The 17,586-nt window shown below is 45.7% G+C and overlaps 1 protein-coding gene and 1 long non-coding RNA gene across 4 annotated transcripts; one reads left to right on the top strand and one right to left on the bottom strand.

The window, feature by feature from the left end:
• Positions 1 to 718: 718 nt before the first annotated feature.
• On the bottom strand, positions 719 to 2,308 carry LOC127205138 (uncharacterized). Of its 2 annotated transcripts, none has more exons than XR_007832591.1 (3): positions 2,205 to 2,308; positions 1,472 to 1,640; positions 719 to 932 (listed from the first exon to the last, which is right to left on the bottom strand). It is a non-coding gene; the product is annotated as an uncharacterized LOC127205138 (long non-coding RNA). The 2 variants fall into 2 exon arrangements; XR_007832592.1 differs by lacking the exon at positions 2,205 to 2,308 and adding an exon at positions 2,065 to 2,143.
• Positions 2,309 to 2,354: 46 nt separating this feature from the next.
• On the top strand, positions 2,355 to 14,212 carry Dynlt2 (dynein light chain Tctex-type 2). 2 transcript variants are annotated; one of them, XM_051164537.1, is made up of 4 exons: positions 2,355 to 2,501; positions 9,497 to 9,703; positions 12,375 to 12,533; positions 13,938 to 14,212. In XM_051164537.1, the coding sequence occupies exons 1-4, from the start codon at positions 2,397 to 2,399 to the stop codon at positions 14,046 to 14,048; spliced, it is 582 nt and encodes a 193-aa protein (XP_051020494.1). In that variant the 5' UTR covers positions 2,355 to 2,396; the 3' UTR covers positions 14,049 to 14,212. The 2 variants fall into 2 exon arrangements, with proteins under 2 accessions (XP_051020494.1, XP_051020495.1); XM_051164538.1 differs by lacking the exon at positions 12,375 to 12,533.
• The last annotated feature ends 3,374 nt before the right edge of the window (positions 14,213 to 17,586 follow it).

Here is a 17,586-nt window from a genome sequence, read left to right as displayed (position 1 = left end):
CTCTTCAGAAAGGTGTAGTGAAAATAATAATAAAAAAATGCCTTTTAGACATGTAAAACTAGCTTAGTCAGGAGCCCCACTCTACCCAAGGCTGTACTCAATAACCAGAACTCAGTGACATCACTCACTCAGGATAACCAGACACAGGCCTAGAGCCCATGGTGCCCACTAGACAGTGTGTAAGTAGAGACCGAGAGCACTGCTCTGCTCTGCACATCTGGAGAGACGCCACCTTGACCTGCCCTGCAGCTGGAGAGTTTCCCTCCGGGATCCTGACCATCACATCAGAGACTTCTGTGACAGACTGGATGTGACCTTCAGCTAAGACATACTGACAGGTGAGCAGCCCTGGGGAGATAGGTTAGGGCTGTAGTTAGGGATTTAGAGCATGAGGCCCCTCAGTATAATAAAATACAACTTCAGTTATACTAACTATGTGTATCTACCTAATTGTTCTTGGCTGTAGGCCAAAGATGGAAAGCACACTTTGGCGCCTTGGCGAGTAAAGAGGATTCCAATTTGCAAAGGAAAAGACACTCTTTGTTTTGTTTTTGTTTTTTGAGACAGGGTTTCTCTTTGTAACAGCTCTGGCTGTCCTGGAACTCGCTCTGTAGTCCAGGCTGGCCTTAAACTCACAAAGATCCACCCACCTCTGCCTCCCAAGTGCTGGGATCAAAGGTGTGCACCACCACCACCCGGCTGGGAAAGACACTCTTAATCTGAGGAGGAATGAAGACTTCTTTCCAATTTGCAAAGTCTAATTGCATTTCTAAAGATAGGCAAATGTCAAACCTCGGGATAAGCTGTCCACTGGAACCATGGTGAATACTGAATTTCAAACTGTGCCCTGGTCAGGGATAAGACATGTAGATGGACGGCCTCACACACAGGACCCAAGAGCTGCACGCTTCTCCTGTAATCCAGGCTCTGGCCTTATAGGGGAAAATACGCGTTAGCTTCACTGCTCTATGTCACAGGATGAAAAATGTCGAAATCAGAGAAAAGTGTTCATCTCAAAATGTCCACAAAATCAAGGAGCTTATAGTTGGACATATGATACATGTACTCGCAGCTCAGTAGAAGTGATTTGTAAAGATTTTACCACCAGTACAGTCTGTCTAGCTGTAGTTACTCTAGATCAACTAGAAAAAAATGGAATTCCAGAAATATCTGGACGTGTCAGCTGGGTGCTGTTCTGAGTAACGTGATGCGAGGCATGACCCTATTCTGTCTCTTCCTGTATGCCTAGTCCGTACTGATGCGGTACGCACACCTAGAGACTACTATTCCTGGACCTCGTAGGCCTAACCTGCCTTCTGGCCCTCCTGCTCGTACACAGCCCCGCCCCCACGCCCCAGTTACGACTACATTACAAAGCCCTTCAAGAGAAAGGACCAAAGAGGGTTTTACAGGACAACATATTTTCAATGTAACAGTACTACCTGAGGCGTGGTATCCAGAGACTACGAACCTGATTCTGTATAGCTCACGCGGTCCGTAATTGCTTCCCAGCATACTTGACCATTTTGAGTTACAATGCTATTGATATCACAAACTTCTCTGAGTTCAAATCCAACGTTACAAATCAGGTCATGCACTAAAGGAGAAAGGCACGTGGCAATGGGGTCCCCTGTTAAAATCTGAAATATAAAATATAAAGGCACTATTACATTCAGGTTAAAAAAAAAAATCAGATCTTAAATGCAGACTGCACTAAGGTATGGTAGCTGGATACCGTAATAGCTTTATGTGTAAAACAGTGCTTAGACACTATGGGTATTTTATGTGTCTGTTTTAATGTTCATGTAGAAAATCTTGAATTGTTTCATTAATCACACTTGCTGACACTGGAATTCAGAGGCTCGGTGGGTTTTCTGAACAATGCATTATTCCTTTCGGCACTCCTTTATTATACTGCAGTTATCAAAATCAGCGATACTTTACAGGGTGCGTGAGAATAGAAAACAGAGCATCCCTGATTTTGGAATGAAATAAGCACTGAGTAGTTGTGTTTGTTTTCCACACCCCGCCTCCCTCATCAAACACAGTATTCCGTAAACTGACTCTCCCTGTAGTTTATAAGCCCACGCGCGCTCTCGCACAACAACATCCCGAGGAGGACCTGCCACAAGGAGGGGGGGGGTCCCACCATAGCAACTCGGGACGCGCGAGACACAGCCATCAGCAGGCAGCGGCCACCCTACCTCCATCGCTTCCGGCGCGGGGCGCAACGCTTCCGGCGCTCTCTGATGACTCACGTGCGTCGCCTCCCCGGCTTCCGGGACGTGGCTGCGAGCTGCGCATGCGCGGGACCGGTGGCTCCGGCGTCTTAGCCTGGGCGTTGAGCAGCGAGAGAGTGACAGCAGCAGGCGAGGCCTCCGGAGAAACGGGTCAGGATGGAGCGACGAGGCCGATTGCCGAAGTCGTCCCCCAACCAAGCGCATCACTCCCCGGTGGCGCCCAAGAGAGACAGGAGGCCTAGCATGTTCGAGAAGGAGTCAGTGAGTGGAGGCCCGAGGCAGCTTTCCCACCCTTCGTACCAAGCTCTGCTCCCTGCCCGGGCCCGGAGCCCAGGAGGGCTGGATGCCCTTCTCCCTCTTCCATTTGTTTTTTTGGTTTTTTGTTTTTGTTTTTTGTTTTTTTCCTGACCCTCGCGAAACTGAGTTTAGGCGGAACAACGTCGTTTAAAAGTTGAAGGCTCAGGATTTTTGTTGTGGTTAAATCCCAAGAGCCATACGTTAACTTAAGAAACTTTTTACACGGTCGACCTCAATTGTTTTCAGACTTGGCAAATGTACAGAGTTGCCCAACTGTTGGGTTATGCCTTATAAAAGCGATTTTAGTATATTCATAATTACCAACCCCGAATAGATTTTACCATATAGATGCACATTAGTATACCCATGGAAAAAACTGACATGCACAGATCAATGAAGTGCTTTTAGTTTTGAAGAATATTAGTTATTTCTCTGATATCAGTGGAAAAGGCCATGGTTACAGTAGACACTGGCGTTTCTGTGTGACCGTCCTTTGAACCATTAGTGTAATCAGGACTCCGCCCTCTTTTGAGGCAAGACTAATAGTGCTGAGCTTAGCGCCTGTGTCCTAGGCTGCCTGGCGCTTTCTTCGTACCCACTTCACGTAGTTCACGATTGGTTGAGGGTGAAGCTAGCTACAACAGAAAAGACGCGTATCTTCTGGAAGCTGAGCTACTTCAGGATCACCCTGGGGTGGTGACAATCTTTCAGGTTTTAATGTCTCTTTTGTGTCAGTGTTTTACAGAGAAAAGATCAGACAGGGAAAAAAGTCAGCACGCCAAGTTCACACACGTAGGAAGAAGCAGAGCAGTGAGCTGTGTCTCGGTGCCTGCCACAGTCCCGCATTAAAGCTCGGGTTACCAACGGCAAAGACACACAGGAGTGACTTGTGTGAATCTACTGCCTGGCTTGAAAGTTGAATGAGCTCGGATTTAACCCAAAGATGCATTTTTAGTAAAATGTACATGGACCAAGTCATCTTACTTGAAATATATAACGTTCTTAAAACCTCATCTTCTGAAGGTAAAAATGTGGAATAGGCTAGTAACTGAGAAGAAAACAGGGTCTCACATATTTGCTAGCCCTAACACCAAATGTTACTTTCAGTGGTCAGTGGTCAGTGGTTTCTGTACTTGTGAGGATACAAGACGGCAAGACGCACTTGACTTTATTTCACTATCTTTATTTCACTGCTGTATTTCAACTATCACATGTCCATTTATCAAAAGCTGTTTATTTTGTTTTATGCATCAGTGAATGTGCCTGGGTGTATATGCGCCAGGTGAGCATAGTGACAGTGTTGGCTGTGAGCCGCCATGTGGCTGCTGGAGGCCACTGGCTCTTCTGCAAGAGCAGGAAGTGCTCCTCGCTGCTGTGCTCTCTGTCGCCCTGCTCTAGTGGGAGTCCTGTCAGAACTACCCTGGCCATCTCTGACTGGGTGGGGTTTTAGTGAGTTAGGTGACTCCTTAAATTTTGTAGGATGAAACCAAATGAAATGAAAACAGACGAGGTTTCCTTCTAACAGCAGATGCAGCCTGGGATGCCCTTCACTTCCTGTGTCTTTCTCAGTCTAGTTGTTCAGCGTTTTCTTGTTGTCTGAATTGCTCCATATCTCCAATCAATCACACTTTTGCTTAGTAGGAGTTAGGTTGTCATAACCAAAGATTACAAGACCTTAAGATTACTGAAATTTAGCAATTTTATCAATCTCACTTAAGCATATGAATTTGAAAACCATAAACATTAGCAAATAGCATTTTGCTAAATAATTGAGTATCTCATTGGAATAATGACAGACTAAGCTCAGTTTATTCTAGGTTTGTAAGTAGGCCCCATGTACATAAATGCCTATCACTACTTTGTTTTGATAACAAATTTGATGTTTTTTTTTTAAGTATAAGGGTTTCATATCAACTGAAAGAATAAAATACTTTTAAAATAAGAGTATAATAAGCCATGTGGCCAGTGTTATGCATAAAGAAGGCATGCCAGCAACGCAGTTTTCAAATCAGTGGTTCACTCAGGGTTAATTTGAAGCTCCATGCGTCCCACTCCCAGAAGAATCCTGCAATGTTGAAAACACTGTTGGTGACACTGCATAATAGCTGCATCCTGTGAGCATATTCAAGTGCAGCAGAGAGGTTGAGCTGTCCTCCCACAAATAAATACATGTCAGACTATGTACAGTGAATGTAATTTACAGATCCAACACCACAGAAAGAAGACTAGGAAACTTAAAAGCATGAGAGGAAAGTTCTGAAATAGTATTCTCTGTCAGTGAAGTCCTAATCTTGTTATCTGAGTCCCTAAGGGGGGGGGGGAGAGTACCAAATACTGTTGTACACAATAGATGAAAAGTCACAAATATGAAAATTCAACCTTTGAACCAAAGAGTCTCAAGGAATTCCAGGCCTAAGAAACAAGAAATCCCACCAAAGCATACTTGAAGCCAGTGATCTAAACATTGTTTAAGGAAACTAACTGGGAAGGAGAAAATAGCAAGTTCTCAGAAACAGTCTGAATCAGGAAACACTGAAGCATCTTTGCTGAAAGGAAACTAGTCCTTTAATACCACACACAGGTGAAATAAAAGTAATCCTAGAAACCCATACCCAGCTGAAATAAAGAAAACTAGATCCAGCATACTTCACACAGCTGAAATAAAACTAGTCCTAGAATTGCACACACAGGTGAAATATTTCAGAAACAGAATTCCAAGCTCTTGATGTAAGGAAGTTGAAGTCCCTACATTTTAAATAATAAGTAAAAGATGACAGACTGAAAATCAGTTCTTATATACATGAGAAAAGTGACTATAGGACAGAGTTACCACAGAAGTCTGTGACAGTCGGTGCAGAGACTGAACGTGCCAAAGCTCAAACTTTTAGTAATAGAGCACGAAAACCTGAAGTGCAGCTGATGAATTACTAGATCCTCCCCCGCCCTGGGTGTGTTTATGTGCTATATTTGTATAATTGATATTCATATATATTATATGAATTAAAAATTCCAGAGAGACTTAGTCATTGAGCAGTCTTCCTCCTAGCAGGTGGAGGCGGTGATGGTGGTGGTGGGTGTGTGTTTATGTTCCTCACATAATCTGCCCTCTTGAAAAATTAGTAAACTAGACCTAAGCTATTAGGATTTGCAAAGTGTAGGTGACTTATTGAAAGGGAACCAATCCCAGCCCTTCTGGATTTTCTGTTCTTATGGAAGAGAGAAGGTAGGGGGCACAAAATACTTGTGAAATTCCCAGTCCAGAGGCACAGGCTCATTAAAGACCTAAGACTAATGCAGACTACATTATTTCCTCCCATGCATTACACCTGCAGGACTAGAGGCGTCTTACAGACACTCCGACACTGTGAATTGGACTGACCACCAAGAAAACATTACAAGGCATACTGAATGCTGAGCACCCCAAGGACAGCAAGCATCAGAGCCACATACCACAGGGATAAAAGCGTCAATGGAAAGTCCAAAACAGGAGCCGGGCATGGTGATGCACACCTTTAATCCCAGCACTCGGGGTTGAGGGGCAGAGGCAGGTAGATCACTGTGAGTTCAAGGGCAGCCTGGTCTACAAAGTGAGTCCAGGACAGCCAAGGCTACACAGAGAAACCCTGTCTCGAAAAACCAAAACAAGAAAAAGAAAAAGGAAAAAGAAATGTCCAAAACAGAGAGAAAACACAGGCTGAAAAAGAAGAGAATGTTTGAAATTCTTCAGGCCGTTGTAGAAATTGTAAATGATTCCTAATGGAAAATCCCAGATAGAGAATAGAATATAAGAAATAAAGACCAGTGAATTCAAAAACATCAGGGAGATCAGCGAACACAGCAGGAAAACAAATCTATATGTGGGCATATAGTCTCAAACTTGAGAAAGTAAAGGTGAAGAGAAGTCCAAAGAGAAACCAGAAGACAAGCACACTGCCTGTGAGAGGTGATTATATCCATATTCTCAGAGATAATGAAGAATAGAGTGCAGTAAAAGTGTTCAGAGAAGACAAGTGACAATTTAGGAGTTTATACCCTGCAAAACTACTCTCGAGGGGAAAATGTTTCTAGAGAAAATAAGAAATTTATCTCCAATAAACCTGCCTTACACAAAACATTAACAAAAATATTAATAAAATTAAAATCAGAAATTTGAATCTACATAAAAGCATCAAAGAAAGACTACAGGTTAATTTAAAAACCTTTATGTTCCTCTCTTTTATAGCTGTTCTCAGCATCTGTGTCATGACTCCTCTGGAGGTTAAATATCAGATGTCTTGCATATCAGAAGTTTATATTACAATTCATAACATTAGCAAAACTACAGTTAACGAAGTAACAACAATAATTTATGGTTGGGGTCACTACAACATGAAGAACTGTATTAAAGGATTGCAGCATTAGGAAAGTTGAGAACTATTGCTCTAACAGATGATGGTCTGTTAAAAATAACAGGAAAGATAGATAAAATTATATTTGCACATAATACATGTTAATGTGTGTATGTGTTCGTGTGTGTGTGAGAGAGAGAGGGAAAGAGGGAGAGAGGGAGAGAGATGAATGACAGTGTAACAAAGAGAATGGGAGGGAGGAGTTTGAGTTATTTTAATTTATACTGTCCATGAGGTGTTAGTTGAAGGTGGGTTTGGATTAGCGGCAAATGCATATTTCCCAACTCTGCGGTTAAAAGAAGATGTAGAGGAGGTGAAGGAAAAGTAAGTCACATGCTAAGAAGTGAGAGGTGAGGAGCCATGTTCAATTCTTTGTTTAAATCACAATGGAAAAGAATGGAAGGCAAGAAAAGGAACAAGGGCATCAAATAGAACAGGGCAGCAGATATGATGATATTAATCCAATTATACTACCAAGCATTTTGAATATCCATGGTGTAAGTACAGCAATTTAAAAACAGGTGTCAGAGTAGATTAAAATTAATGCCTCACACATAAAAGGAGATGGGTGGAGAAAGATGCGCTAATATCAAAATTAAGTGGGAGTGGCTATAGACTTCAGATAAAGCAAAAATCAAAGCAAGTAAAATTATCAGCAATGAAGTGAGAACTTGCCTAAGAATGTGGCCAGTTGCCTGGGAAACATTAATTCTTGCAAATATGCAACTAAGATGTAGCATCAAAATATGAGGAAAATGTACAGGTTTAAAGGAGAAATGCACTAATCTGCCTTTATAGTGGGAGTTTTCAGTGAGAAATCTGTCAAGTGCAGAGTGCTGGGTCTGGCCATTTGTAGAGCATTACCATGTGAGCAGCCCTGGGTTTGATCTGCAGCCATGGAAGTTTTAAAATTCATAATAAATTTTATTATAAAAATTTGTAAATAAAAAAACACTATGTATTGAATTAACTAAACCCCAAGTCTAAACATCTTAGTGAACTGATTGGCAGTTAGGATAGCACACAAATGTGTGTGTGTGTGTGTGTGTACAATATATATATATATGTATGTATGTATGTATGTACACACACACATTTGTACGTGTGTGTTTATGTGTGCTTTCCACATGAATACCATAGCATGCGCCAACTACTAGTCAATAAATAAGTAAACCAAAAAAAACCAAACAAACAAAACAAAAACTAACTGCCCTTAAGAATATTGATGCAAAAAACTAAATATCCTATAAAAACCCTAGCATGCAGTATTCAATTCAAGAATGATACAGCATGCTAGGTTTCGCAGAATGCAGAGATAGCTCATTATATGAAAGTGTCCCAGTGTAGTACCGTACATAAGATGAAGCAGCAACTCGGGGAAACATCTATTCACCACTTCTAGTCAACATGAAACTGGAGGCTCTAGCCAAGCAATTAAGTGTGGAAAAGAAATGCCTGATTGTTATAAAAACAGAGCTTGCCACTTTAAACAGGAGAGTGGAACATCCATCCAGGAATGACTTCAGTGGGTCCAGCCTTTGGAAACTGCTACTGACTGTCACCAACAGTGTGCTGAGTTATTCACAGTGTTCCTAGCCCGGGTGTGTGCAGCACACCAGTCAGTCAGCCACAGGTTGGACACACCTGTAGGGCTTTGAGTAATTATTTTCTTAATACAAATTGGATACTTCAGAAGGGAGGCATCATGCCAAAAAATCATGGACAATGGAGATGTTACATGCCAAAAATGGATATACATATATGTATGTATGTAATATATAGAAATACACAAATAAAAAAAGAAATACACAAATATATGTGCTTTTGTTTTCAAGTAAAGATTTATACATGTGTAACCCAAATACATCACTTACTTAGTGATAACTAAACATAAAATGAGTTTATGGATAATACCTTCATAGGTGCAGGTCAGCTGGAAGCATGAAAAGTTGCTTTATCATATCCTCAGCTGCTCTCTGGAGGCTACTCTTGTTTCTGGTCCTTTTCACTTCTGTGGGTATTCTAGATATGTGCACACAGGCTTGTATCTGTATACTGTACGGTATGTCTAAGTTACTTTTCCTGTTGCTGTGATAGGACACCCTTACAAAAGTAACTTCATAGAGAAAAGGCTTGTTTTAGCCTCAAGATCCCAGAGTTCAGCCCAGCAAGATGGAGAAGGCATGGCAACAGCAGTCTGGGGAGTCTGGTCATAGTGGACCAGCACCCAGGAAGCAGAGCGCTCCCTCACTGGCTCCTTTCTATGGAGCTGGGGATCCCTTCCAGAGAGTGGTGCCTCCCACAGCAGGTGGGTCTTCTCCTTTCAGTCAGCCAAGTCAAGACAGTCCTCCACAGACAAGCCAGAGCCGGTCTCTCTCGCATGTGCTCACTCAGTCTCTGATTGACTGAAGAGCTGTCATGGCAGGTGTACATGAAGCACAGACTGCTTCCTCTGTACCACGTTGGCAGCCAGCAGTATAGGATTAGAGACTGCCCAGAAGTTGGCCTGGAGGGCCGTGAACTCTGCCCCCACCGTGTGCAGATTGGTAACCGCTCTCCTCTCTCTTGCAGTATGCACAGATCTTAAAAGAGAGACTGAGGGAGTCATTCCATGATGTTCAGTATGTGGAGCCTCCATTTGACGACTCAATTGCTGACATAGGCAAAGAGTGGAAGAGCACCTTGACAAAGCTAAAGTTTGCCAATTCATACAGAATGGAGCCACTGAAGAAATTCCAGGCACATTCAGTAGAAACTAAAATCCAGCAGATGTTGAAGGTAATGAGGGACCAGGAGCGACCGCTCAGTGATGGACACTTGTTCAGCACCTAGGAGACCATCCGAGGCCAAATTAAGTCATGTAATCATATTTATTGAGGAAGGTGTGTGTGTGTGTGTGTGTGTGTGTGTGTGTGTGTTTGCTATAGGGACTGCCTGTGAAAATAGGCTATAATGGTTCTACAATCTTCTGCATGTTTGTTGAATTCAGCCTGAATCTAAAAGGAAAGACAGCCACGTTCTCTGTAAACTAAATTCTAATATGGGTGCCCTGCTGGCTTTGCTAGCTGAAGCAAACTTGCTTTAATGACTTACAAATAGGTATGGAGAAAAAAGGCATTTTTTTTTCAGGTCAGTAACCACATAGGTGGTACCAACAGATGTTGTGCTCAAGCTGTGAAGCCATGTCCTGTCCAGCACTTGCAGCTGTAGATGCTCCCTGGCCAGGCTCACAGTGCTTTACCTGCATCTGTCTCCGCGGAACTGGCCACATAGGTGCACTGAAAGAGGGCGTGGCTAATCACAGTGGCACTGGTTTGTACAGCAAGCTCGGCTTGCATGCGTGTGCTGAGGTCAGGGGTTGACTTCCAGCAGCTTCAGCCCTCAGGTGGATGGGAGTTCCACCTCTCCTTAAGGGTCCACTTCACCTAAAAATCAAACTGAGAAAAGCTCAGAGAAAAACACACTTTAGTAACTTCCATTTATACATGGAAGACGTCATGAGAAAAACAAAGATGAAAGGCAGGGTCCAGCTCCTGTGTACTAGTTGGGGTGCAGATTAGAAAACCTGAAAGTTGCCAGGCTTGTTGGCACACACCTGTTATCCCAGCACTCGGGAGGCAGAGGCAGGTGGGTCTCTGTGAGTTCAGGGCCAGCCTGTTCTAAAAAGTGAGTCAACCTTGTCTTGGAAAAAAAGAAAACGAAACAAAATAAAATAAAACAAAAGGGAACATGTGGTTTTTGGTGTCTGGGTTGAGACCTGGGAAGGAGTGTGTGCTCTGCTCCCTTCCCCGCCTCCGGCAGTGCTCTTCTTATCTCCTGGGCCTGGGGAGGAACTGTCAGGAGAGTTTTATCTCCTGCTTCCAGGAAGCATGAGGAAGTCCAGGCTGCTGCACCCACAATTTTTTTCAAGTATTTGGGGTCAAAATAATATGAGAAAGCAGCGTATTTTAAGGTGTCATATTCTGAACCTCTCTACTACCTTCCATCTCTCCTGTTATCATTTCAAAATAATTGAGTCGGCAAAGATATTGTAGCTTACTATTTGAGGGAAATTCTGGTCAACATTAATAGGATGTGTGATCTAGGCGTGTATGCTTTTGGTCTCTCACTTGACTCTGTCACATAAATGAAACTATGTGGGGTGAAGCCATGCCCGGGCCCTGAGGCCAAGGTCACAGTCAGCATATGGAACTGGGGAGACTGCTAACAGACAGTGGGCTGGGCTTACTCTCAGAAGACTGACCGTGAATTCAAGTTACATTCAGAAGAAAGCGATGATACAGACTGTTGGGAAGACAGGTCCAAACCCAAAGCAGGCCTTAAGCCAGCTACATACTGGCAGACGCCTGTCAGGGAGCCAATAGGAGAAGCTGGGAGGGAGAGGAGGAGGAGGAAGAGCAGAACTAGAGGGGGCAGGAGATGCAGGGAGGACATTCACCTGACTTTATGTCCCCAGGAAACTGTTGATAGGAGCCTACTTGCTATCACAGAGCTCAGTCCTGGGCGCACTCCCGAAAGCCAGCTAATGAAAGGCTGTGTCTGTGATCAGCAGTTAAGAACACTACTTGCTTTCCCAGAGGACCCACATGGTGGCTCATAACCATCTACGACTCCAGTTCTGGGAGACCCAACACCCTCTCCTGCCTCCAGTGGCACTAGGCACACATGTGGTGCACAGACATGTGTGCAAGTGGAACATTGATAAATTTAAAGTAAATCTGATTTTTTTTTTTTAAAGGAAGGCTTCTGCTTCATGGTCTGTGAGCCACACCTTTTCCCCTCAGATGTGTTAGTTTATTATTAAACAAGTAAATCATTGTCATAAGGAGTAAGAGAGAGAAGTAAGTTTTGATTTAAGGACTCAGAGAAGATAACAGTGGCATAAAGCCAATTCAGGGCCAAGATATAACAGACATTTGGAAAGCTCAAATTTTAGCATGCATATAAACACTAAAGATTTCCTTCCTTTACTATGAATTTCCAGAAACCTTTGAAAATTCTGTCTCCATAGTGAGAAATGGGAAACTGGGTCATTTACAACAAGTTGACAGAGCAGCCTCAGAAGCAGAAACTTAGTATTGATCACGAAGGGCAACTGAACCCAGTGTTTTTGAGATGGGTCTCAGTATTGTAGCTCTGGCTGGCCCAGAACCCACTGTGCAGGCCAGGCTGGCCCAGAACCCACTGTGCAGGCCAGGCTGGCCCAGAACTGTAGAGAGCCATTGACTCCTGAGTGCTGGAACGAAAGGCATGTGCCACCAAACCTGGATTTTGACAATTGAATATAATTTTGAAAACAGTTTTTTTTTTCTAAAAGTGTGGTAAGTATAAGTATATGGTCTTTTCAGGAATATGTGTATTAAAAACAGTTGTGTATTATTTAGATACATATTTTCTACTTATATAAAAAGACTGTTTGAAAAGTGAAACATTTTTCTTTTTTTTAAAGGAAAGTCTTAAAGATGTCAAATATGATGATAAAGCCTTCTCTCATTTGTCACTTGAGTTGGCAGATAAAGCATTGTCAGCAGTCAAGGAATTTGGGTACTATCGTTATAAATTCATTATAAAAGTATTATTTATTCAAAAGACTGGCCAAGCAATAAATGTAAGTGCCCCAATGACTTCACATTTGTTCGTTGAGCTTTGAGGTGTCCCCAGGGATATAAAGATCCTAAAGGGCCTCTTGAGTACCAAGATATGTTTAAAAAAAAAAAACCTTTTTCATTGCAAATTATTTGAAATACATTTTTTTGTTATCAATAATTTACTAGATTATGTAGCATGTTTCTTGGTCATACCAATTTTGATTATTTAAATGTTATTTAAATTAATTAACCAGTAAGCCCGGTGTGGTGGCATACACCTTTAGTGCCAGCACTTGGGAGGCAGAGGCAGGTGGGTCTCTGTGAGTTCAAGGCCAGCCTGGTCTACAGAGCGAGTTCCAGGACAGCAGAACTACATAGTGAGACCCTGTCTCAAACATCAAAATAAATACGTGTTGATTAACCAGCCAGTAAGCTTCATCTTGGCATGCTAGGGAGCGAACAGGGTTTATACTGTGATGTTGGTACTAATGGATGGTTTTAGGGATGAAGAGGAAAGGAAAGGGCATGGCAACACCGTCTGCTTATGTGTCAAGTAGACAAGGGTCAGTTGTGCTGGCTTGTTTTATGTCAACTTGACACAAGCTAGAGTCGTCTGAGGAAGGTCCCTTAATTGAAAAACCTGCCTCCATAAGATTGCCCTGAAGGCAAGCCTTGGTGGGTCCTGGGTGCTGGGCAAGCCGGCAAGCAGCTCCTCCCTCGCTTCTGCATCAGCTCCTGCCTCCAGGTTCCTGCTCGGCTTCTCTCAGTGTATATGTGAGCCAAATAAGCCCTGTCCTGCCCAAATTGCTTTAGGTCATGGTGTTTTATCTCAACAATAGTGACTAAGCCTGACAGACAGGCAGACAGGTGCTGGTGGTAAGTTACAGCACATGCAGTCCGTGCACTGAAGAGCAGGCATGTTCAGGTGCTGGGCTCTGACTGACCAGCAGGGCTCATGGTGCTTGTGAATACAAAGGACAAAGAGAAGAGACAGGAATTAGGTCTGCAGTTGCACTTTATTTAAGACAAGAGGATGCTTAACCCCTAAAGGCTGTCTTCCACCTCAGACAGCAGATTACAGATGGAAAAGGGCAGGGGCCAAGGTCATCAGTCACTCCATAGTTCAGTCTTGCCTCAAATCACATTTTTCTGACACTTGTAATGACAGTGTCTTTGGTATGAACCTTGTATACCTCTGGGGCCTGCTATGCTGGGTTTGGGAGTGTTTAACTCACAACAAACAAGACATTAAGTGTGTGCAGGGTGGAACCCAGGGCTCTGCGCATGTGTGCTATCACTTAAGTTACCCCACCCAGCCAAAGAAATGATTTCTGAGATATCCGACACACTATTTAAAAAACAAACTATTGTAATTTAGAAGTGACTTAGCAAACTGCATCTGAGTCTTAAATTGTCTCTCACAGATTGCAAGCAGATGGATCTGGGACGTGGCGTGGGACAGCTGGGTACAAGCTAAACATGAAACAGAGTCTTATGTGGCACTGATTTTGGTATTTGCTCTCTATTGTGAATAGCTCAGAACCAGAACCCTTTCCCCCAATCTCAAAATAAATGATACATACAGGTTTGTGAGCCTCCTGTGCTATCTTAACAACTGACAGACAAAAGCCAGTTCTGGTTATTAGCAGTGTGTTTCCTCAGGGTACTAGAAAAGGTAGGTATGAATTCTTAGAGATTCCAATACATATAGTTACTCTTTTTAGGGTTAGGGAAATTAGGGTAGCGAGGTGTGATTCTCTGAATTCCAGGCCAGCCAGGTCTACATATTGAGTTCCAGGACAGCCAAGTCTGAGAGTCTGTTTCAGATAAAAAATAAAATTAGGACTTGCCATAGGAAGTTAAGCTGAAGTCTCAAATAATGTAAATGCAAGATACATTTTGGAGGGCTTACAAGAACAGATGCATTTGGACGGTGCTTTAATATTTTATATTTATTCTTTTGAAAGGAATCCCTAAACTTAAAGGATGGTAAAGTATTAGTGTTTTCTTATCTAAATTCCCCACTCTCCAAAGCTGGGATTTAACTCTGAATCCTTGCCCTGCCCATATTGTCACTGTGTCTCCTTCCTTCTGCTGTGTGCAGTCTTTCATCTGGATGCACTGTTATTTCAGGTGGGGAGAAAGGAGTTTCACTGTCAGGCGCTAAAAGCCATCCATGAGGTCTTTCAGACTCTTGCATGCTGTTAAGCCACCTTCCCAGTCCTGTACATGTTTGGAGGAGTTCTGGGGAGTGGAAGGGATGGGGGCCTAGGGGTGCCTCTCTGCCACTCATGCCCCGGCCCCCCTGCACCCCCACCCCCCGCCCCGGTTTTGCTCCTTTCAAAGGCTGGGGTCGGGATTTTCAAATGGCGGAGCCGTCTAAGAACTAACACCAATATAAGACCTGCCCAAATACCCTGGCTCCCGTTTCCAGGCCTTCCTAATCCCGTGACCTGCAGGTGATCGTGGGTTCTGCCGGTCTCATCTTGTGCTCTTGGGAACCTTCCCCCATGTTCTCCTTGACTGGGTCCCGCTCAGAGCACAGAGCAGCTATCCCAAGGTCTCGGCAGAGGCGGAAACAGAACAAAGGAGCCAAGTGCGCCCTGGGGACCCTGGGATGCTGAGAGTGAGGATGGAGAGAGAGGTGGGGTGGAGACCGGAAAGGGTACTGCAGGAGAGAGGGTCCCGAGCTGTGGAATGGGGGGAAGGGTGTCCTAGGGTGGTTGACCCTGGACTGAGGGGAGATGAGGAAGTGGGCTGGGGAGACTCGTCCTTCATCGACAGGAGGGGGCGCGGATCCTGGATCCTGGTGGAGACGGGGAGGGGGCGCCGCGGGTATGGGGACCCTCGGTGAGGGGAGGAGCTAGGGACCAAGGTGGGCAAGGGGGGCCACGGTGTTTTGGAGGAGAGACCGGGGTCTGGGTGGGAGGGCACCGCGCGGCGGGGACTCTCGGAGGGGAGGAGCTGCGAGCCCAGGTGGGGAAGGGGAAGGCGCCGCCGACTGGGGACCCCCGGCTGACGCGCGGCGGAGGAGGGGAGGGGGCGGGACCGTGGCGGGGCGGGGCGGCGCGGCGCGGCGCGGAGCCGCGGCTGACGCGGAGGGCCGGGCCGGGGGCGCAGGCAAGGGGCGGCGGCGAGCTCGCCAGGCGGCCAGGAACCCGGGCGGGGCCGGGGCCGGGGCCGAGGCGTCGGCTGGCCAGCGGAGCTCGCGCCGGGTGAGGCCGGGCGGCCGGGAAGGCGGCGGCGGCGGGGCCCGGGCCGAGCCGGCGGAGCAGCGCAGCTGCAGTGGGCCGCCGTGAGCGGCGTGAGGGCCCCGGCGGGCGGCGCGCTGGCGGCCATGGCGGTGGCGCTGGCGGGCCGCGGGGCGCGCGGAGGCAGGGGCCGGCCCCCGGGCGGGCGGGCGGAGGGGGCGGGGCCGGGGCGCCGGGCGGCCCGCGCGACGGCGGCGGCGGCGGCGGCGGCGGCCGGGACCAAGCGGCGGCGGAGGCGGCGGCGGCGGCGCGGGGCGCTGGGGCTGATGGCAGCGGCCGGGCCCGGGGCGGCGCTGTCCCCGCGGCGGTGCGACAGCGACCCGGCGTCCCCCGGAGCGCAGTCCCCGAAGGTGAGCGGAGCGCGCTGCCCAACGGCGGGCAGGCGGTGCTGGGGCGGCGGGGCCGGGAGCAACAAGTGCGGCGGGCGGTGCTGGGCGGCGCGGTGGGAAGTGGCCCGGGACCACCCACCGGAGCGGCGGCCGGGACCGAGCGCCCGCAGCCCGGAAAAGTCGGAAAAGTTGCGGCCTTCGGGGGTCTCGGTCGGTCAGACGCCGAGCGACCTGGCGAGCCGCGGTGGCGGGCCACGTGCCTGTCCTCCCTCTCGGACCTTCCTCCTCGCCCCCCCCCCCCCAAGCCTCTGCAGGGCGCGCGGTGCCCGCTCCGGTCGCCCGGAGGAGGGGGAGAGGGCCTGTAGCTGGAACCCAGACCTCTGGCGGCTACCTTTTGGTGCTTGGGAACTCAGCGTCAACTTCCGTTTTGGTTTCTTTTCGAGTGATCGTTGTTTTTAACTAAAAGAAAGTGTTGTCGTACAAAAGCCCATAAAATGTTAACAAATTAATACAATAGACACTTCCGTGCTTAAAATGAACTGCGTATGGAATATAAATACTGTGGGGAAAAATAAATTTTAAAAAGATAGATTGCTTTCCAACTGATCGTTAGTCTTAAAAGGCATATTAAGTCTATTTAGTTGACTTCATTTTTGATGAGTGAAAGGGAGGATGGTTTCTATGTTTTTCTATTTGGTAAATAATTTTAGTAAATTCCTAGGTGCTAGAGACATAATGAAAAATAAAAGCTCACCACTAGTCGTAACTTTAGCATGTATCAGCCAGTTACGTGGTAGTCTCGCTCTCCGGGCTCTGTATCACCACTTAATCCTTGCATCAGCCACCAAGGTTCTCAGCCAACGAGAAGCTCGCGGCATTACCAAACAGCGTGTGGAAGGCAGTGCGCAGTGAGATCCAGGCAGCCCGGTATTGGCATACTGACCGGTGCTGCCTCTCTATTCTCTTTTGAAGGTTTTTATTTTAATATATAGTAGTAGTAATGTTAGGAGCTACATAACCTTGATTGAAACAAAGGACTTTAAGCCTTGAGTAATATGTAAATAGATTGTTGTTTAAAAACATTTGTATACTCGTACCCCTAATGGGATGGCTGAAGAGCATCTGTCTCCGATGCTATAGCACCAAGTGCTGACTTTGCAGTGGAAGGAAAAGAATGTAGTTATGCGTTGGTGACCAGTCCTTCTCCATCTCTGGTAGTTAGCATGCACTCCTGCGGGCCAGCTGCAAGTGGAAGAGTGCTATAAAATATGTTAATATTTATTTCACAGCTCAAATAGGAAGACCTGCTTTAATTTTAGAGTAGTGTAGCTATTCAAAACAGAAGACATTTGAACTCACTTTCTAGTTGGTAAGAAAGTGAGAGTACATTTTAAAAATTGTAGTTGAAAATTTTATTTTATTTGGATTGAAGGTTAGTGTTTAGCCTATTCTACTTCTTAAGACAAATTCTTTTAATTACTCTAGGAAATTAG

The sequence above is a fragment of the Acomys russatus genome, chromosome 21, assembly GCF_903995435.1.
Source record: "Acomys russatus chromosome 21, mAcoRus1.1, whole genome shotgun sequence".
In the NCBI taxonomy this organism is placed as follows: Eukaryota; Metazoa; Chordata; class Mammalia; order Rodentia; family Muridae; genus Acomys; species Acomys russatus.
This window is presented reverse-complemented; position numbering and strand designations above follow the sequence as displayed.

Coding starts and splice junctions, on each gene's coding strand:
- Dynlt2 (XM_051164537.1), top strand. CDS start 2,397: ATGGAGCGACGAGGCCGATTGCCGAAGTCGTCCCCCAACCAAGCGCAT. Junction 9,704..12,374: donor AAATCCAGCAGATGTTGAAG/GTAATGAGGGAC, acceptor TTTTTTTTAAAG/GAAAGTCTTAAAGATGTCAA. Junction 12,534..13,937: donor AGACTGGCCAAGCAATAAAT/GTAAGTGCCCCA, acceptor TGTCTCTCACAG/ATTGCAAGCAGATGGATCTG.